The following is a 22,547-nucleotide window of genomic DNA, read 5'->3' on the forward strand; positions in this document are numbered from 1 at the left end:
TTGTATGCCATGAAGCAGCTAATTCTAAAGTAATTTCACTCATCAATTGTTTTGTACTGTTTCACAGAAACTACTTTTAAAGTATTACAGATATTTTCTTTTTAGATATATGTTAAAACCAGGAGTATCAAAAACCATACAGTTTTCGACCAGTCAAGTATTCTATTTCTTATATAACTAAATAAATAAGCATTGGCTCTCAATCATACATTTAAATTTTTAAATTTACAACTTTATATTTCATGTTTTCAAAGAACAAAGTTGGAAGACTCACATTACCTGATTTCAAGACTTACTATAAAAATATAGTAATCAAAACATCATGGTATTGGTAAAAGGACAGGCCCATAGATCAATACAACAGAACAAACAATCCAGAAATAGACCCACACATACATACATGGTCAACTGATTTTCCACAAAAGTGCAAAGGCAATCCAAATCAAGAATGAGGAATAGTCTTCAGGACAAATGAACTCGCAGTTTCTTCAACAAATAATTGGCACTTTTTCAAAAAGGAGAATGAACTATCATATGTTAAATAAAACTTAAGAGATACAGTAACAAAATGACTGTGAACCTTGTTTAGATCATTGTGGAATAAACTAACTCTAAAATGATATTTTTTAGATAACGAGGAAGTTTTCATATAAATTTGGTATTAGACAATGTTAATGAATTATTTTATTTGGTGTGATATTGGCATTGTGGTTATAATGTCCATATCTGTTAGAGACACATTTCCAAGTATTTATTAGGTGAAATGCAACATCTAAGATTTGCTTTGAAATGTTACAGAGAAAAAGGGAGAGGGTAACAAAATAAATAAATCAATAAGACAAAATCATTTTGAAATATGCCCAGAGCATTCTGTTCTCCTTAACAAAGGCCTATCCTCAAGGGAAGCTACCAGAGCCTTATCTGACCTAAGGGAAGAGCAATTAGACTAGTGGAACCCCTCTAGCCTTCCTGTCTCAAATAACGGGAGAAAAAAAAAAAAGGCTAAAAAACTCTACTGAAGCTCAGAGTCCAGAGACTTTGACCTGCTAAAAAACTTGCGGATTTAATCATAAGATTATAGAACACTTCCCCTCGCCATAATTTACAACCACTTCAACAGGCCTCCAGTATAACAACAGTGGATTACAACTGAGAGAGCTGCAAACACAAAGAGTACCTAGGGAAACCCAAAGACAACAGGGGACACAAAAACAACGACAAAGAGGAAAATGTAGCCTCTGACACCAACAGCTACAGCAACCAATAAACGCAACCTAACTCCTAGCCAGGTAAACATGAAACCTCACAATAAAGCTCTGTATACCACACTTTCTACTACCCCAATACATCATGTTCAGTTTTCAACAAAAATTTCAAGGCATGCTAAAAGACAAGAAAAGTACAGGCTGAGGAGACAAAGCAAGCCTCAGAACCAGCTTGAAATATAGCAGAGATTTTGGAATTTTCAAACTAGGAGTTTAAAATAACTGTGATTAACATGCTAAGGGCTCTAATGGAGAATAGTGGACAACTTACAAGAACAGATGACTACTGTAAGCAGACAGAAGGAAATGCTAAAAAAATCAAAAGGAAATGTTAAAAAACAAAAACAATATAACATTTTGAAATGAAAAAAGAAAAATCAGTAAGCTTGATTTGAATATATGTCAATAGAAACTTCCCAAACTGAAATGAAATGCAAAGAGAAAAAAGGACAGAAAGATAAAAGGGAATAGAATATCCAAGAACTGTGGTATAATTACAAAAGATACATTGAGACTTCCCTGGTGGCGCAGCGGTTAAGACTCCACGCTCCCAATGCAGGAGGCCCGGGTTCAATCCCTGGCCTGGGAACTACATCCCGCAACTAAGAGTTTGCATGCCACAACTAAGGAGCCCACGTGCTGCAACTAAGGAGCTTGCAAGCCACAACTAAGGAGCCTGTGAGCTGCAACTAAAGAGGCCCACCTGCTGCAACTAAGACCCGGCCCAACCAAATAAATTAATCGATTAATTAATTAAAATAAAAAGATAGAACAGGCACATAATGGGAATACCAGAAGTAGAAGAAAAAAAGAAAACAACAGAAGAAATATTTTAAGCAGTGATGGCTGAGAATTTTCCAAAGTTAATCACAGATACCAACCGCAGATCCAGGAAGCTCAGAAGACATCAAGTAGAATATTGCCAAAAATCTACACCTATTATTATGCATACTATATTCAAACTGTGGAAAAAACAAGGAGAAAACCTTGGAGGAACACAGAGGGGAAAAACTACCTTATGCATAAAGAAACAAGGAAAGAATTATGTCAGACTTTCCTTCAGAAACCATGTAAGCAAAAGAAGAGTGGAGTGAAAGATTTCAGGTGTTGAAAGAAAAAAATTACCCACCCAGAATTCTGTACCCGGTGAAATTATCCTTCAAAAGTGAAAGAGACTAAAGAGAATAAAAAAACAAGCTAAAGACTGGGAAAAAATATTTGCAAAACACATATCTGATAAAGAACTTGTTTCCAAAATATTCATGGAACTCTTAAAACTCAACAACAAGAAAACAAAGAACCCCCCCCCAAAAAAAAGAAGAAGAAAACAAAGAACCCAATTTAAAAATGAGCAAAAAATAAGAACAGACACATCACCAAGGAAGACAAATAAATGGCAAATAAGCAAAGGAAAAACATGCATAACATCATAAGTCATTAGGGAACTGCAAATTAAAACAATGAAATACCCTATACACCTATTAAAAGAACTAAAATGCAAAAGACTAACAATAATAAATGCTGGCAAAGATGTGGAGCAACAAGAACTCTCACTCACTGCTAGTAGGATTGAAAAACGATACAGCCATTTTTGAAGACAGTTTGGAAATTTTTACAAAGCTAAAGACAGTCTTACCATACAATCCAGCAATTATCCTCTTTAATATTTACCCAAATGAGTTGAAAACTTACGTCCACACAAAAACCTGCACATGAATGTTTATAGCAGCTTCACTCACAACTGTCAAAAACTGGAAACAATGAAAATGTTCCACGATAGGTGAATGAAAAAACAAATTGTGGCACCTACATACCATGTAATATTATGTAGTGATAAAAAGAAATGAGCTTCGGGCTTCCCTGGTGGCGCAGTGGTTGAGAATCTGCCTGCTAATGCAGGGGACATGGGTTCGAGCCCTGGTCTGGGAAGATTCCACATGCCAAGGAGCAACTGGGCCCGTGAGCCACAACTACTGAGCCTGCGCATCTGGAGCTTGTGCTCCGCAACAAGAGAGGCCGCGATAGTGAGAGGCCCGCGCACCGCAATGAAGAGTGGCCCCCGCTTGCCGCAACTAGAGAAAGCCCTTGCACAGAAACGAAGACCCAACACAGCCAAAAATAAATAAATAAATAAATAAATAAATAAAAGCTAATTTAAAAAAAAAAAAAAAAGAAATGAGCTTCAATCCTCCCAGACATTTGGGAAAAAAAGGAGAGGATGAAGAGATGGAACACAGGGGATTTTTAGAGTGAAACCATTCTGTATGATCTATAATTGTGGGTACATAACATCATGCATTTGTGAAAACGCATAAAATGATACAACCTAAAGAGTGAGCCCTAAAGTGAACTATTAACTATAGTTAATGATAATCAATCAGGGACTTCTCTGGTGGTCCAATGGTAAAGAATCTGCCTTCCAATGCAGGGATGCAGGTTCGATCCCTGGTCAGGGAACTACGATCCCACATGCCACAGAGCAACTAAGCCCGGGTGCCACAACTACCGAGCTCACGTGCCTCAACAAGAGAGCCAGCGTGCCACAAAATATAGAGCCCACGCACCCTGAAGCCCATGCGCCGCAACTAGAGAGAGAACACCCACGTGCCACAACTTGAGAAAAGCCCACGCACCACAACGAAAGATCCCACATGCCTCAACGACCCGATGCAGCCAAATAAATAAATAAATAAATAAATAAACATTGATCAATACTGGTTCATCAACTGTAATAAACGTAGCACACTGATGTAAAACTGTGTGGGAGGAGGAGTATATGGGCACTCTCTTTACTACCTGCTCAATTCTTCTATAAACCTAAAACTGCCCTAAAAAACAATCTATTAATTGTTTTAAATAATTATTATTATAAACCAGTAAGAATGCTATTACCTCATTCTGTAAAGAAAAAATGTATGTATGTCTACCTACACAAAGAGAAAGTTTATCTCAGTGTGGTAGAATTATGGGTCATATTTTGTTTGTTTGTGCTTTCCTAAATTTTCTATAATGAACATAAACTACACGTAATGCTTTTTTAAATTGTAACGAAATTTTTTTAGCTACTCAAAAAATTAAATACTTTTACAAAGCTCACGCCACACAGGTATGTGAGGAACAGCATTAAAAAAAATCTAAACTACTTACCATCAGGCAAAATGTTCTGGGTCAACCGTGATCCAGCAGTAGGGGCAATAGTGTTACAATGAATGTTGCTTTTCTCGCCTTCAACTGCAAGACAATTTGAAAGGCCCAGAAGACCCAGCTTTGCAGCACAATAATTTGCCTGGCCAAAGTTGCCATATATTCCTGAAGCCGATGAAGTCATGATGATCCTAAAAGGAAAATCAATCTCTCAACATCATCTTTTCTATATTTTGATACTGTTGCAACTCTAAGCATTTTTTTTTCTTTTTCATTACTATTATACCTGTCAAAAGCAACTCTGTATACTGCCATTAGGTTCTTAAAGTCATGATTCATATATCTAAATTAATATAAATAATAAAAGTAATCTCTCAAAATTCAACTGTGAGATTTTATTGTTTTAGAAAGAATCCCTGGTCAGGATCAAATGAATTCAAGTGTAAGAATGTATATTCATTATGTACTGAAAACAATAAGTATTTATAAACATAAAATAAACTGCCAATTTACAAGTTAAAATTTTAGTAAGAAATATTAGATCATGAAGTTCTAATTCTTTAGTCCTCAGAACTTTGCTCCTTTCCCTTTCTGGATAATATTAAATGCCTCATATTAAATAATACCATCTCATAATCTGACCTAATCTCACTTACTCTACTTAGTAGAACAAGTAAATCCTATCATTGACTTTCAGAAACTGCTAGTATCAAGATATACTAGAACTCTCCAATAAGAACAGATATCACACGCAATTTACTTCTAGTAGATGTGTGTGAACCCTGAGTTAACAGGAATAACTTTTATGTTAGAGAGCATGGGGCCACTTACTAGGTCTGCCACGTCTGAGTCACACAGACGCAACTATAAGAGTCTTACCGTTCCTAGTTTACAAAGACTAACTCATGTCTGACCAGTGTCAGCCAGTAGAAAACAGCCACTCATCTCTCCCCAGTTGGTCACTGGGCACAAAAAATGATATTTTGGTTAGAGAATAAAGTACTGCTGAATCCTCAATGTTTGTACTGCTAAAATATCAGAGAATAGCAGGAGAATCATTAATAATGAAAAGTAGGAGGTGAAAAGAAATACTAAGTTGTCCACCTCGCTAATCTATGACTGACACCAATGTAACAGGGAGGCATCTTCCAAAACTACGTTTAAAAAGCCTGTGCATATCTGAAGGTGTATTTTTCAACGTCAAAGCAATTCTTTTCCTCTGGACATAAGAACCCACACACGGCATCTCCAAACCCCCTTGACAGCCACATACAACTCTACCTTCCAAATTTCTGTTTCTTCATGTGATCCCACGCTGCCCGGGTCACCAGGAATGAGCCCCGCAAATGAACTCTCTGGATGATATCTAAAACAAGACATTTTTATCATGAATATTGTCAAATTTAGACAGACCTATCTCAGAATCAACATAAGCAAAGACTTGCTTATACAAAGATGTTCATTTTATACCTAGCATTCAAAATCAGCTATTGTCACATTGCACTCTGAGTAATCATTTTTGCTTTAGTTCCAGTTACATAACCAATCAATAATTCATACCTATTTTGCCTATAATTTATGATTAGATTATTATCTAATATATCTAACTTTATCATAAATATAATGCCACCTAAATACGATGCCTATGCATATCTAAGTGCAATGCCATCTTTAATTTTTGCCTATTTTATATAAAAATTCATAATACAAATAACCAAGAATTTTACATATATAATTGGGACTCAACACAAACGTTAAAGCATAATCAAAAACCACTCAGTTCTTCATCAAGAAATGTTTATAAAATGTTCAGTATATCCCTAAATCCCTATTTTTAACAGGATTTGCAAATGAGTTAGAGAGAGCTGGGGGTCGGGGCGTGGAGGTGTAGGAAAGAGGGGGAGGGAAAGAGGGAAAAAGAGAGACAGAGAAGCCTGCTTTCTGAAATGTCAATCTAATGAACAGACAACTTGGAGGATGATGCAGATAAACAAACAATTCCAGATTTAATCTTACTCTGATGAAACCAGAAGAGGACACACTCCAGCCCCATCAGAGCTCAAAGCAAAGCACCGACTTAAGTCCCCTCTGCCAACAAATTCTATCTTTCTCAGCTCCTTTTTTTCTCCAGTTATTACAAGGGAATTGGAAGCTAAAAGCCGTCTTTGCTTAATTCTAAGTCAGAAAGATATCTTCCTTCTTCCAAAAGAACTTCTGGCAATATTTCCCAGAAACACACTCTATAAACAATGATGTAATTCATCTCAGTTACCATGCCTGCCACCGTCTCAGCCACCAATGCTTGTTTTAGTTCTGATAGCCAATGAAAGTAAGGGCAAAAAAGAGCAAACAGGATAAAAAAATTTTATAACTGTGACTGTTCATCATCTAAACTCAATCTTTCCAACATGACATTCCTAATGGAAATTTTTCCTACTTATTAGAAGTTTCAAAATTATATCTAGGTTTTTCCCACCCAGTTCTCAGATCTCCATCGTTTTTAGTTTTTGTTTTTTAGCATTTCCTTTTGATTTTTTTAGCATTTCCTTCTGTCTGCTTACAGTAGTCATAGCCTACTCTTGCTCTTGAAATAAGAATCACACAGCCAGACAAGCATGCAAAAGGCTGTTAGAAACAACTAATACTGCAAGAAAACGCTGACAATCTCTCAAAGAGAAAAAGGGAAACGAACGAAAGTCACAAAAGCCTTTTCTTCCAACTGTTCATTTTCAGTTGTAAAGCTTACTCATCACTTATATTAGCAGAAGCAAAAATAGGTAGAAGCAAGTTTTTCCTTAAGTGTGGAAATGTATCAAATATTAGAAGGCTAAATGGATAAGTATGTTCCAGAGAACGTATATTTAAAATAACTTACCCCAGTCTTCATCACTTATTCTACCAAAGGAACGGTCCCTCAAAATTCTAAAAAATTGATATTATATATGTTGAGAAGAGAAAGTCAACACTTAAAAAAAGTTTGCATGTACATTACTTTATTGGAAATTTAAAAAGAAATACTCACCCAGCATTGTTGATCACAACATCTACAATATAAAAATATTCAAGTCACAAATATAAAAGCAAGCATATTAATTTGCCTTTGCTTACAACACATTTCTTTCAAAAGCGTTCCCTGCCTCCCCCCTGCCCATGGAAAAGTAGATATAATAGGTAACAAGTGCTAGCAGAACAAAATTTTATACCTATAGTAAAAACAAATCGGATTCACAAAAGCACAATAAGTACCCCATTATATCAGTGCTTTCCTCTCAAGTCTACATACCTAAATGTTTCCACCTCTACCTCCTGCCAAATTTCTGTGAGCTTATTTACAGAATTAGCAGTCACACAACTCTTAGGTTCTTAGAATTCAGTGGTAATCGTAAACCATCCCTCAATTAACTTCAAAATTCACTGGGAAAGTTAAAAGTTTAAAAGATTTTTCCTTGCCACTCAAAAGTCAAAAGCCCAGAAAGGAAACCATTAGAGTTAGAAACTGATGGCCTGTCTTCATACATAATTGCATTCTCACTATAAAATAGAAGGGATTGTTTCTTAAGGTTCAACCACCATCTTGTGGCTATTTTCACCTTATGACTTCAGAACTTTGTGGTCTCTATCCCTGTGTCAGACACTATGTGAACATGTCTCTCACAAGCTCAACCAAATATAGCTAGAAAAATATATATGCTAGACCAAAAAAAGGGGGGGGAAACACATTCAAACTACAAAAATTAACATTTTTCAGATTATAAACATGTTGGGCTTATCTGCAGTAGTTTCCCCCTAGTAATTCAATAACCTTTTACTAACAATGTATGGGACTAAGTCAGGAAAATTAAACAATATATTTGAAATGCTTGAAATGCTTCTTAAAAATGAAGATTTTTATTTTATATAATTCATCTTAATTAATTTGCAAGATACTGAATCATTTTCATCTGAATCATTATAATTATCTAAAATATTCCACTGGGTCCTCTATTGCCAAAATACTGATTTATTTTTTATTTTCTAAATATATTTGGGGTATGATTAAATTATTATAAAAAGGAAACTTAGAGAATACTTACAAGTTTTTTTAAAGGCTCTTAAAGTACAAAAAAGTATAAAACAAACTCAACACATACATGCATAAAAACTGTCACCTCAAGCCCTTTGTGGAATAAGATTAGGGTATGTAAAAAAATTAAAATTTAAAACAAATCTAAAAATTTGATTACCAAAAAAGAGTTTTTAATAAACAAAAGTGAAATAAAAAATATTTCATTAGAAAGGTAGAAGCAGCTCTGTTAGTACCATAAATGCAAAGAAATATTACCTATTCTTCCAAAAGCATCCAGTGCTGTCTTCACAACCTTCTCTCCTGCTTCCACTGAATCTGATGGAAAGGGAAATTAGGACAAAACTTCAGTAATATCCCTTACAAAGGACTTCTAAATTCTGTGGCTCAGAGCACATGACAGATACTATTCATTCAACAGAACTCATTTCCAAGGAAAATACATTTATATTGCAGGCACGTAGCAAACTAAAATATAAATGATAACATGTTACAAAAGAAATTTAGTCCCTAAGGCAATCCTTTAACCTACCAAAAAAAAAAAAAAAAAAAAGAGAGAGGGGGTAAATGAGAAGTACTTGACAAATAATATCCAAGACACCATGGTCGAACAGAACTTTCTGTGAAGATGGAAATGCTCTATTTCTGCACTAACATGGTAACCAAAAACCACATGTGGCTCCTGAAATGGGGCTAGTACGACAAATGGAATAATCTATTTTATTTCATTTCTGTTGAATTTTAAATAGCCACATAAGCACTTCCCCTTAAGGATGCAAATGAGACTTTGAGAGGGAGGGAAGGAGAAGCATGTTTAATTTGAAAAAGCATGTTCAATTCTGTATCACTACATTTGGAAAACAAACCTACTGTTTTTGTAATACTAACTACAAAAAGTAAAGCTCAATGAAATATTACGGATTTGTCATTTTCTGCTAATCAGCCCAGGAGAAGGGCTCATATCCCCAGAGCTGTGTGTCAAATGGTCAGCTGTCAACTCAACATCACCATTGCCTCTTTCTACTTCCTCTGCAATCACAGGCGGAGCCAGGTCCCTTCCCTGGGACCCATAAGCTCCTGAGTTAGATCTGCCAAAAAGAGATACTCGCTTAAAGGGAGGAAAAGTAGGAAGAGACTGTAAACGCAGGCAATCTTGTGAGCAGGCTGCAGATGTGAGACTGACAGCACATCTAGGTGAGCTCTTGAAAACCACCTGCCACAGGCTGAGATGGTCATCGACAGTTTCCCTGACATGCACCTGCCCAGACCTTCCAATGGTAAGTCTCTAATTCTTTGTATAAAACCCTTCACACTTGGAAAACCGAGAGGGGCTTCTGTTTTCTTGACTGAATCCTGATTGATACAGGTTGAATATCAAAACTGAGGGGCAGGGAAGAGAGTCTGAAATCTTTATCTTTACAAAATAGGTTTTAAAACCCCAGAAATTTTTTTAAGTTGAAAACATTTTTCTAGACTCTCAATGTGGAAATAAGATACTAAAATGTCTGTCTCATTATTCCCTTGAACTCTCAAAACAAATCATATCCTATTTCCTTTCCTCTAAAATTTCAGAATAAAGTCACTGGCAATCTAATTTTCTCCCTGGTCCATAAAAACAATCTAATTTGCAGAAAAGTCAGTAAGCACTAGCTTTTTAAAGTAAATCTACTCAAGAGGATTCCTTACAAATACTACTAGAATCAATACATCAAACATACAGGTTGTATTTGCTGTCTTTATTTCTAATGCCTAACTTTGACTCTTACGTTTTCATAAAGATAAGAAAGTTGCATACAGCAATGATCACCTGTGCAGAATGTAATATGAAGGCTGGGTGCAGAAAGGGGGCACTTCACTTCTTACACTATATTACTTCAAGAAATGTTTTTTAAAAGCAATTTTAAAACGAAGAATTTAATGTTACTCTGTAGAAATACATAAGACCTTTTAGCTAAGGCAGGTCTTTTAAGAAAAGACCATATTCATATTCACATCTACAGTAATGTACTGATTATATCATGCGCTCATTATTAAAAATATTAAATAGACAACTGAATAAAAGTTAGACTCATGAAATAATCTACATCAAAAGTTTAAAAAATACGTCACTAAACATCTTTGGCAGACTTAGGTAAAATCTAATTTCATAATTATACTGGAATGCCAAGATATTTGCTCAATACTTATTAACATGAGAAACAGCATCAGTGGAGGAAATATAAAACAAGCAGTATAGTTCTCTCAAATATTGTACCATAGTTGGCCACTGCTCTTCCGCCTTTCCTTCTTATTTCTTCAACAACCTTATCAGCAGCTAAGGAGCCTTTACCAACTCCCATGAAGTCCCCTCCTAGATCATTCACTGCAATGCAAAAATAAACAAATAAGAATTCAGTTCTAGACCTTAAAAATATGAGTTGGAAATGAAATTATATTATTAGTGTATTTCTTCAGTCAACTTCCTAATTCCCTACTACTATATTCCCATCTTACTGAACACACCATGAGATACGTACTTTCAAAACATGCCTCTTTGTTTTTAAATATAGATATGAAAAAATATATATATATATATAGATATGAAGCAGAAAAATATTTAAACACAGGTTCATGTCATGAAATTTTTAACTGTGCAATGCTTCTCCTTTTTTAGAAAGAAAAAGACCATGATTCAAACCACTTTTAGCAAAAAGAAAGAAAAGAAAAAAACCTAAAGATCACTTTTAAGATTAAATACACAGGAAAACAGTATGGACATTCTTAAAAAAATTACAACTAGAACTGCCACAAGATCCAGCAATCCCAATTCCAGGTATTTATTCAAAAGAATTGAAATCAGGAACCAAAGAGACAACAGCACTCCAAGTGTTCAATGCAGCACTATTCACAATAGCCAAGATGTAGAAATAATCTAAATATCAACTGACAGATAAAAATGGATAAAGAAAATGTGGTACATAAATACAATGTATTTATTCAGCCTTTAAAAAAAGAAGGAAATTTTGCAATATGTAATGACATGGATGAGCTTTGAAGATAATATGGTAACCCAGTCACAGAAGGCCAAATGCTGCATGATTCCACTTACATCAAAGTACCTAAAATAGTCAAACTCATAGAATCAGAGAGTAGAATGGTGGTTGCAAAGATTAGGGGGAGGAGAAAATGGGGAGTTGCTAATCGGTGGGCATAAAGTTTCAATAATGCAAGATGAATAAGTTCTATAGATCTTATCTGCCATACAACATAGTGCCTGCAGTGCATAATACTGTATTGTACACTTAAAAATTTGTTAAATGTTCATATTAAATGTTCTTACCATAATTAAAAAGAAAGAAAGAAAGAAAGAAAGGTTAAATACACAATGTGAAATATCTTCTCCACGTCAAGAAGGTCTTTGTTTACAGGAATGGTGATAAAGAACAAGCACGGGGCTTCCCTGGTGGCACAGTGGTTGAGAATCTGCCTGCCAATGCAGGGGACACGGGTTCGAACCCTGGTCCGGGAAGATCCCACATGCCGTGGAGCAACTGGGCCCGTGAGCCACAGCTACTGAGCCTGCGCGTCTGGAGCCTGTGCTCCGCAACGAGAGGCCGTGACAGTGACAGGCCCGCGCACCGCGATGAAGAGTGGCCCCCGCTCGCCGCAACTGGAGAAAGCCCTCGCACAGAAACGAAGACCCAACACAGCCAAAAATAAATAAATAAATAAATTTATAAAAAAAAAAAAAAAAAAGAACAAGCACAATATTAAACTCTTGGAGAAGCACACGTGAATTTTTATAAAACATAGTGTGTCATGGTCTACCAAAAAAAGAAATAAAAACTATTTATTGAAAGAGGTCAAAAATTACATACACAACTAATATGTGTTCAGTCATTAATTTATAGCATATATGTAATTTATATGTTTAACAACTGACCACACTTACCACATAACATCTCCCTATATCCAATTATATAGATACAAACATTAATTGCACATTTACTATTTGCAAGGAAATCTACAGAAATCTACAGATGTATAAGAATGGTGCCTATCCTCAGAGTTTATAATCTACTGAAAGTTAAGTATGTGGTAACTACACTAATGCACTAATTGCATCATAAAGTTTATAAAAGCCAACATAACTAAATAATATGATAACGAAGGTAATTTATACAATAATTTAATTATTTACAAAATAACATGCAAAAACAAATGAAAAGATATATAGATCAATGCCAAATAACTTGGAAAAAACAGAATTTCAAACAAATACCTGGGATAAAGAATTAATTTGCATTGCAAAGTGATCATTTTTGTAGGGTTATTGCACACTGTGCAGAATATAACAATTTAAAAATTACTAATTAATAAATGGCATAGAGGTATATACTAAAATTTAAAGTCTCTTAATATTACCAAATTGATAATTACCATACCTGGGGAAAAAAGAAAAACCCACAAGATCTTTTTTTCTTTTCAACAATGGTTCTCTTTTGGTGGGGGCTGGAGTGAGGGCTGCAAGTGGGGTTGGGTGGTAAAGGGAGATACAGGGATGGTACCAAGCAAAGCTAGCCTAATGTGCTTTTACTCTTAAAGGAAATGAGTTTTTCAAAATGTGGACTGGGATATATTTTTTCTAACAATATAGTCTTAACAGCCTTACTGCAAATAAAAAATGCCGCAAAGACACAAAATAATGGGGAAAAGGCTTACATTATCCCTCAGAGATTAAAAAAAAAAGTGTTAAGCTTCTCAAGACTAAATTCCTATTAATTATTCATTTCTGTACAATTACTCAAATGACAGGAAACAGTTTTTAAAAATCAAGATTTTAAAACATGCGGCTAACAGTCTATTAAGACCCTTTTTAACTAAGCAAGGGAAAGTTCAAGAGCAAACTGGCAAAGGCCATACTTAAGTAAAGAAAGAATTGTTCAATTGTGAAATGAAACACTACCCCCAAGTGGAAACTGTTCAAAGTGCAACCAAGTGCAAGCAAAGGTAAGAACTGAAGACTGTATAAATAATTATTGAGATCAATGATGTGCAGTGAAACAGTTTCAGAATAGATTTATTCAAGACAAGTCTCTACCTTAGAGAGTACAAACTTAACACTGACCCCACTCAGTTATCCCACTATCACCAGAGCTAAATCACAGGGATTTCAGGCTTAACTAGAAAAGCACTGGTTACACGCTGAAGGGCTTGGATAGCAACAATGTTCACAGATTGTATACAAAGAGAAATGTATCCACACTATGTGACACTGTTCAGCTTAAATATATGACTAAAATTCTAATCACAATAATATTTTAAAATACCATTACTGCCTTATACTGGTATGTATATACTTTACATTTTCAAAGACCCATCTATGTACATTGCTGCATTTGATCTCCATACAGCTTTTTAGGAGTTTGGCAGGAACAGTTGTTCCTATTTTCACAGAAGAGCAAAGTTTAGGAAAGGTTATGTAACTTGTTCCAGGCTCCAAAGCTTGTCCAGGCTCCAAGGCTGTATGAAATGGCAAAATTCAGACTAGAACCTGGACCTACCACAATACCACTCTGCTCCTCTAATGCTGTAAACAAGTTTCTTTTATCCTAATTATTTCCACTAAAAAAAAAAAAAAAAAAAAATCACATGTGCTTGGGGAGAATATAGAAGGAACAGTAAATCAGCCACCCCAGTCAAACAAATAGCTTTAAATTAGGGAGTAAAAATGGTTAAGATTATGATAGTTAAGGACAGAGTCTTTTCAGCTAAAACCATCAAAATATCCCCCAAAGTGATATATTTGTAAATCCTCCATATAAAATCCAGTTTATAGCTCTGAAGAGTTTTTTTTTTTTTTTTAAGATGTAAAATCTTTTTCCTATTTCTGTCATTTTAAATAAATCAATGACTTGGATAGTCTACTAAAGACTACATAAGGTTTTTTACTAAAAATCCACCCCAAGATTTTACTAAATACCTGCAATATGCTAACCACTAGAGCAGGGATATAAGAATCCAGAGAATTCTAAAACACACTTGGAGCCTGTAAAAGTACTCTATTAATAGGTAAATGGATACCTAAATACAAAGTATCAAGTTATCAGCTATCCAAGCCTGAAAACAGAACCATGTTTGTGACAAGGCCTGTTTCCCCATATCCTCCCAACACTGGACATCATCATTCTTTTCAGTATAACAATTAAATGATTACAAGTTGTAGCTCATTATTTAATTTACATTTCTTTGAGCACTAGTAAGGTAACATTATTTTCATGGGCTTATTGGTCATTTATACTTCTTATTGTTTTGCCTGCTTAAATCACGTTTCATTTGGGGTGTTTTTCTTTCTTACAGATGTGTACGTGTCCCTTACTTATAAAAGATTTTAATTCTTTATATGTGTTGCAGATCATAAGTTCCTTTATTGAAATGTTGAAAGAGAAACAGAGGTAACATTGGAGCATTAATATTATTTGATGAGCATTACATACATTGTTTTCCAGTGTTTTGTTACATAAACCAGATTGAGAAATCTGGATTTGTCTTTAGCAATCCTATTTGTGTACAGGACTTTGCTCTCAGAAGTTGGTTTTCTTGTTCTTTCTTGCTATCCTTCAGCCCTGACTATTGGCTCCAAAGACTAGAGCAAGAAACATGCTTTGGGTCTCCTGATATCAGGGCTGCTAAACCAGCTGAGGGAATATACGTCACTTATAGTTTGATAGGAAAAAAAAAAAAAAAGCAAAGCAAATTGATTATCATCTTCCTCAAACTGTCCCATCTTCTCAACATCAGTTTGCTGGGTGAGTTATTTCCCAGGTACTCTTTCCTTTCTCCCATTTCTGAACAGCACATGTCACTGAGCCATCAAGGCTTGACATCAATTTCATTATGATTCTTCAAATGTTCACTCTGTTCCCACTCTGTATCCAGCACTGTGCTAGGTGCTTTAAGCTCGCAAGGTAGACAGTTTGTGCACTGAGGAGTTTCCAGTTCTTTCGAGGAATCGTTTACTGCCATTTCTTTCCTATTCTATAATTTCATGCCCAGATTACTACAGTTGCCTTCCCGGTGGTCTTCTGCCTCCAATCTTAATCTTTCCAGGCAATCAGCAGACTGTTGCTGGGTAATGGCCCAAAGGCAGCCTTTATACTACGTCATCCCCTTGCTCAAAATCTGCAGTGGAACCCTAATTATTCACTGCCTAACTTTCAAGATCCCTTAAAGTCTGCCCTCACTTTACTGTTTCACTTTACTATAAGTAGTTCGTCCTTTTTGCTGTAGCTCAGTGCGGGAAATTGCTTATATAGCAGTTTCTAACTTGCCACTTAATTATCAAGAGTAATAATGTTATAATGCTTTGTATTTGAAGAGTGCTTTATCACTGTGCTTACACATATTCGTGTTCATATATTTATTCAATCCAAGGGTTTGACACCAGCTGAGTCATATCCACTACCAATGACATATCTATAAACGACTTTTATTTCCAAAGTAAAATGGTGCTTCCAAATTTACAAAATCAAAATAACTTGCATATGTATTGATTCTGTGAGTGACATCCTTTACAATGAGTAATCTGAGAAGCATATAAAAAGATGACACGGGCAATATTATACTACAAGTGTACTTATTTTTTGGAGAGGTTATTTACTTTTTTTTTTTTTTTTTTAATGCTTTCAAGAAATTCAAACCCTGCAGATTCAAAAAGTCGTTTTAATCCGTGTCTTACCCCAGAGGTAACTGCTATTAACCATCTCTTGGATGTTCTTCCAGACATTTCTGTTTTCTATGCTTGATGCCTTTCCTCCTATTTTGATAAAGTTTCCGATAGCAAACAATAGCATTAAGAATCATTTCATTGATTTTAGAGCTGTGGGCCCAATGGGGATTTCTTCCTGTATTCTGTTCATGTCCTGACTGCTACCAAAAAGTATTTAAGGTGGCTTAAATGTGCAAGGGCTATTAAAAAACGGAAAAATTAAGAAAACGTTACATCAGAGAAAGAGAAGCCTACTCAAACCATATGCTAATGGTAGTTACTCTATTTGGGGACAGTGTCAGGTTTACCCTCAAGCTTCTTGACAGCCAAAGAAAAGGCGGAAAACACAGAGCTGCCATACTATTTTCACGTTTGGTAGAAAGATACAATCACCCTAGTTCATCAGAGTCTTTTCCAGAATGGCCATAAATGTATCTAAATATTTGAAGACCTCCAAAATGTTGTGACAGTTTAGAAAGCAACGTCTTAAATTAGGGCTCTTTAATTTAAGGGACTTAATCTGTCTCAACAACAAGAAGGCATCAAAGGTCTCCTTAAAGGGAGAAGAAACTGAAAATGAGAGACTGAGTCCCCTCCAGAGTTCAGTCCTGGGACCCTATCTCCTGTTTATATGCACTCACCACCTGGGTAATCTAATCCAGTCTCCTGGCTTTGAATACCACCTAGAAACTGAAAACAGATTTACACAGCTTCAACCTGTCCCCCCAACTACAGAGTCCTACATCCCACTGCCTACCTACTATCCCCATCTGAAAGTCTACTGGGAATGTCCCCTCTCTGCGAATCCGGCCCTCCTCCAGTCTTTCCTATCTCGGTAAACCACCACTTTATCCTTCTCTCTCCCTTTCAACCCACATCAGCAAATAAGCAAATCCTGCCATACCTACCTTCAAAATATATCCAGAATTTAACTTCTTTGCACCACCTCCATCCCTACCACCTGTCTGAATCACCCCCATCTCTTATGTAGATTACTGCAATAACCTGACAGATCTCTCTGCTTCCTCTTCTTTTTTTTAACAAAAAATCACAAGTGTGGACAAGAATTGTTAATAGGATAATAGACCCCAATATGCCCAACGTACTTCTCCACTTCCACGCCTGCTCCCCTAGAACCTATTCCTCACACAGCACTCAGAATGATCCACTTAAACCTTAAATGAGGTCATGTTGCTCCTCCATGCTCTCCAATGGCTTCCCATCTCAATCAGGGTAAAAGCCAGTCCTTACTCTGAACTAAATGGTCCTACATGACCTGACCTCCTGTGATCTCTCATCTCTCACTTTGTTCCCCTAGACGACTTCACGCCAGCCTGGGATGCCCCCTAAGCTCACTTTGACATAATCTTGAGCACAGTGCCCAGCACACGGTAGGCAGTCACTATTATTCGCTTTTTACCCCCTTTACAAAAGGTTTTAATTCTTTTTTTTTATAGCTTTTTTTTTTTTTTTTTAAAGGATTTTCTTATTTATTTATTTATTTATTTTTGGCTGTGTTGGGTCTTCGGTTCGTGCGAGGGCTTTCTCCAGTTGCGGCAAGCGGGGGCCACTCTTCATCGCGGTGCGGGGACCGCTCTTCATCGCGGTGCGCGGGCCTTTCTCTATCGCGGCCCCTCCCGTCGCGGGGCACAGGCTCCAGACGCGCAGGCTCAGCAATTGTGGCTCACGGGCCCAGCTCCTCCGTGGCATGTGGGATCTTCCCAGACCAGGGCTCGAACCCGTGTCCCCTGCATTAGCAGGCAGATTCTCAACCACTGCGCCACCAGGGAAGCCCCAAAGGTTTTAATTCTTGATGTCATTTAATCCCCACCATAATCCTGGAAGTTATTAGGTAAGGTGGCTACTAATATTCAGAGGTCATGTAATTAGACAGCAGAAACAGGATTTATAGCCTGACCTAACTTCAAAGACAATTCACTTTCCCCACTGCAGTTCACCTTCTGGCTATCAGGATCACACAGCGGTTAAAAACACAGGCTCTGGCATCAGACCACAGGAACTTGTAACTCATCTTTACCAGTTATTATGCAACTGCAGTACAGAAAAGAAATCATGTCGATCTTACTTCAAAAGATTGCAGTTTCAATTACCCAAAAATGCTACTCCTCCAGTTCAAGAATAGAAAGCATTCTGCCTTTCTTACTGTCCAAAAAGAGGTTCTCCTTGCTGGAACACTTCCATCTTCTTTGTGTTCACGCCCTCAAGACAAAACTTAATATTCAGAGAACTCGATACAGCTCACCTACTGAGGAAATCTCAAACCTATTCCATTCCCAACATTTCCTTCAGACATGTGCGAACATTTCTTGAAAGATGTAACGTGTACGAAACCAAATGTCCCTTGTTGTAATTATCAGCCACAGGCTTAGCAGTTCTGATACCCAGATTTAAATCTCCCATAATGCTTTATATTACGGAATATAAAACATAGCAATCATATTTACATGAAGAGAATATCTTAAGTGATACCCTTAACTTTGGGCTTGGCCAGGTGATTTCCTTTGGCCAATGAAAGGTGAGTAGAAATGACATGCCACTTCTAAACAGAAGCTTTATGAGACACCAAGGGGATCCATTTTTATTTTCCCTCTGCTGGAAGAACAGCCATGATGAAAGTTGCTCCTTCAGCTGGGATCCTGAAATTAGTACGACACAAAAGCAGAGACACAGCTGACCAGAAGCTGAAAGGTCAGGTAGGTATGAAATTACCCTTTTTTTTTTTTATGAATTTATTTATTTTATTTATTTTTATTTTTGGCTGTGTTGGGTCTTCCTTCCTGTGCGTGGGCTTTCTCTAGTTGCGGCGAGCGGGGGCTACTCTTCGTTGAGGTGTGTGGGCTTCTCATTGCAGTGGCTTCTCTTGTTGCGGAGCACGGACTCTAGGCACATGGGCTTCAGTAGTTGTGGCACACGGGCTCAGTAGTTGTGGCTCGTGGGCTCTAGAGCGTAGGCTCAGTAGTTGTGGCACACGGGCTCAGTTGCTCCGTGGCATGTGGGATCTTCCCGGACCAGGGCTCGAACCTGTAACCCCTGCATTGGCAGGTGGATTCTTAACCTCTGCACCACCAGGGAAGTCCTGAAATTATCCTTTATTATTATAAACCATTGAGATTTGTCTGTTAACTCAGCATAACCTAGCAAAAGTTGACTTATATGAGAAACAAGGTACTCCATTTCTTAAGGTCTTACTTCTTACTGGCCTCTGAGCTAGTCATAGGATTAACTGATTAGTAATTTTTCCACAAACAAGATACTCTGATGTCATAAATCCTAGGTTTGCTTACTCCTCTTTACTATTTTTTGCTTACTCAGGTAAAAATATGCTGAGCAGAACAAAATTAACACAGGAGAAATGTTAGTGCACATGATACAACCTGGACTCAGGGCATCTGTGTTTTAAAAAAGTTAAAGCAGAGGGTAGTGGTGGTTAGGGAAAAACAAAACCCATTGGTAGCCCAGAAAGTTCACAGCTAGGTCACAGGCTAAAAAGTGGTAGAAACCATCAGTGAAAAGTTCTACATTTTCACATAAACTAAGCTAAACTAAATCTGGCTCTCCAGCCTAGTTTGGTAAATATTTTTCCCAAAACACTAATTTTCTGCCTTTTTGGACTCTCACAAGCACTTGCTGCGATACCATCCCTGAGGCAATGACAAAATAAACAGATACACTGTCCCTGTTTACCTTTTTCTTAGAACTGAAAAACTCCAATCTGAGTTCAACAAATTCAAAGGTAATAAATAAATACAGGAAAACTGATCCACATAAACACATACTGCTGCAAAAGGTTTTACAAAACAAGTTTATAAACTAAGATCATAACTTAGTCACAACAAAAAAAGCAGAAATTTATTCAACCAATCTCAAAGACACACCAACCACTCCCCAGCCAGCCCCACCCCCAGAAAAGGGCTACAGCAAACAATAAAGGAAGGAATGAACAAAGTCCCTTCTTTACAAAAGGCAACATTCTCAGAACTTTAGGAGATACAAAAGATAAAATGAGATACTTGCACTTACGGAATTGAGTGGAAAAGATGTAAATAAATAAAAAGTTTTAAGTATTAATAAATAAATAACAATATTTTTTTTTAAGAAAAAAAAAAAAGTAACAACATGTGCCTTTAAGCCCTGACATGAAATATTTTGGGGAAAACCTGGCAAAAAAGGCCTGAACTATACACGCCCTGACCAAATACCACAATATCAAAATTTGTCCTTGCCCCAAGAAGTAGACTGGATTAACAGCCAGTGGCTATGACCTTAAACAAGGAACATCCAAAGTCGCTGTGTCCCTTCCATAAAGATATATGCTAGGTCCGGGCAGCCGAAGAGTGTGGTTAGCAAGATGAACAAAGATGCGCAGATGAGAGCAGCAATTAACCAAAAGTTGATAGAAACTGGAGAAAGAGAAGGCCTCAAAGAGTTGCTGAGAGCTAAATTAATTGAATGTGGCTGGAAGGATCAGTTGAAGGCACACTGTAAAGGTAATTAAAGAAAAAGGACTAGAACACGTTACTGTTGATGACTTGGTGGCTGAAATCACACCAAAAGGCAGAGCCCTGGTACCTGACAGTGTAAAGAAGGAGCTCCTACAAAGAATAAGAACATTCCTTGCTCAGCATGCCAGCCGTTAAGATTGAATTAGATTGTGTTGTTTTGTGGTTTTATTTCTGAAAGTAAAACTTGCCATAAATTAGGAATTGATTTCCCAATATAAAATCCTTTTTTGTATGATGGTATACAGTTTTCAGTAATGATGTATACAATTGTATTGATATTTTTCCCTAAATGTGTTATTTTAATAAATATCTCATGAATGAAAAAAAAAAAAAAAAGATATATGCTGAGGAAGAAAAGTATATTCAATATCCTGCTTAGGTCTTCTTTGTTTAGAAAACCTGGCTGCTTGTTCAGTCTTTTATTACACATCTCCGTAAACAAATTGGGAGAAATTTGGCTCTCTGTATTCCCTGATAAGATGTAGGAAAACTCTATCCTTCTCAAACTCTTCCAAAAAATTGCAGAGGAAGGAACACTCCCAAACGCATTCTATGAGGCCACCATCACCCTGATACCAAAACCAGACAAATATACTACAAAAAAAGAAAATTACAGACCAATATCACTGATGAATATAGATGCAAAAATCCTCAACAAAATACTAGCAAACAGAATCCAACAACACATTAAAAGGATCATACACCACGATCAAGTGGGATTTATCCCAGGGATGCAAGGATTCTTCAATATATGCAAATCAATCAATGTGATACACCATATTAACAAATTGAAGAATAAAAACCATATGATCATCTCAATAGATGCAGAAAAAGCTTTTGACAAAATTCAACACCCAGTTATGATAAAAACTCTCCAGAAAGTGGGCATAGAGGGAACCTACCTCAACATAATAAAGGCCATATATGACAAACCCACAGCAAACATCATTCTCAATGGTGAAAAACTGAAAGCATTTCCTCTAAGATCAGGAACGAGACAAGGATGTCCACTCTCACCACTATTATTCAACATAGTTCTGGAAGTCCTAGCCACGGCAATCAGAGAAGAAAAAGAAATAAAAGGAATACAAATTGGAAAAGAAGAAGTAAAACTGTCACTCTTTGCGGATGACATGATACTATACATAGAGAATCCTAAAACTGCCACCAGAAAACTGCTAGAGCTAATTAATGAATATAGTAAAGTTGCAGGATACAAAATGAATGCACAGAAATCTCTTGCATTCCTATACAGTAATGATGAAAAATCTGAAAGAGAAATTATGGAAACACTCCCATTTACCATTGCAACAAAAAGAATAAAATACCTAGGAATAAACCTACCTAGGGAGACAAAAGACCTGTATGCAGAAAACTATAAGACACTGATGAAAGAAATTAAAGATGATACCAACAGATGGAGAGATATACCATGTTCTTGGATTGGAAGAATCAACATTGTGAAAATGAGTATACTACCCAAAGCAATATACAGGTTCAATGCAATCCCTATTAAATTACCAATGGCATTTTTTACGGAGCTAGAACAAATCATCTTAAAATTTGTATGGAGTCACAAAAGACCCCGAATAGCCAAAGCAGTCTTGAGGGAAAAAAATGGAGCTGGAGGAATCAGACTCCCTGACTTCAGACTATACTACAAAGCTACAGTAATCAAGACAATATGGTACTGGCACAAAAACAGAAACATAGATCAATGGAACAAGATAGAAAAGCCCAGAGATTAACCCACGCACCTATGGCCAACTAATCTATGACAAAGGAGGCAAAGATATACAATGGAG

At 36.6% G+C, this 22,547-nt stretch overlaps 1 protein-coding gene and 1 pseudogene across 1 annotated transcript in view; one reads left to right on the plus strand and one right to left on the minus strand.

Moving 5' to 3' along the window:
- The window catches only part of LOC130707085 (peroxisomal multifunctional enzyme type 2-like), a 118,525-nt gene extending 107,664 nt beyond the window's left edge, over positions 1–10,861 (minus strand). The window contains exons 1-6 of the mRNA XM_057539846.1: positions 10,727–10,861; positions 8,731–8,790; positions 7,432–7,453; positions 7,285–7,331; positions 5,691–5,775; positions 4,413–4,600 (exon numbers count right to left, since the gene is read on the minus strand). Of these exons, the coding sequence (XP_057395829.1) occupies positions 4,413–4,600; positions 5,691–5,775; positions 7,285–7,331; positions 7,432–7,453; positions 8,731–8,790; positions 10,727–10,811 (487 nt within the window). The 5' untranslated portion in view covers positions 10,812–10,861. The remainder of the gene's footprint in view (positions 1–4,412; positions 4,601–5,690; positions 5,776–7,284; positions 7,332–7,431; positions 7,454–8,730; positions 8,791–10,726) is intronic.
- A 9,705-nt stretch (positions 10,862–20,566) lies between these two features.
- Positions 20,567–20,877, plus strand: LOC130707129 (transcription and mRNA export factor ENY2-like; annotated as a pseudogene).
- The last annotated feature ends 1,670 nt before the right edge of the window (positions 20,878–22,547 follow it).

The sequence above is a fragment of the Balaenoptera acutorostrata genome, chromosome 2 (assembly GCF_949987535.1).
Source record: "Balaenoptera acutorostrata chromosome 2, mBalAcu1.1, whole genome shotgun sequence".
Taxonomy (NCBI): domain Eukaryota; kingdom Metazoa; phylum Chordata; class Mammalia; order Artiodactyla; family Balaenopteridae; genus Balaenoptera; species Balaenoptera acutorostrata.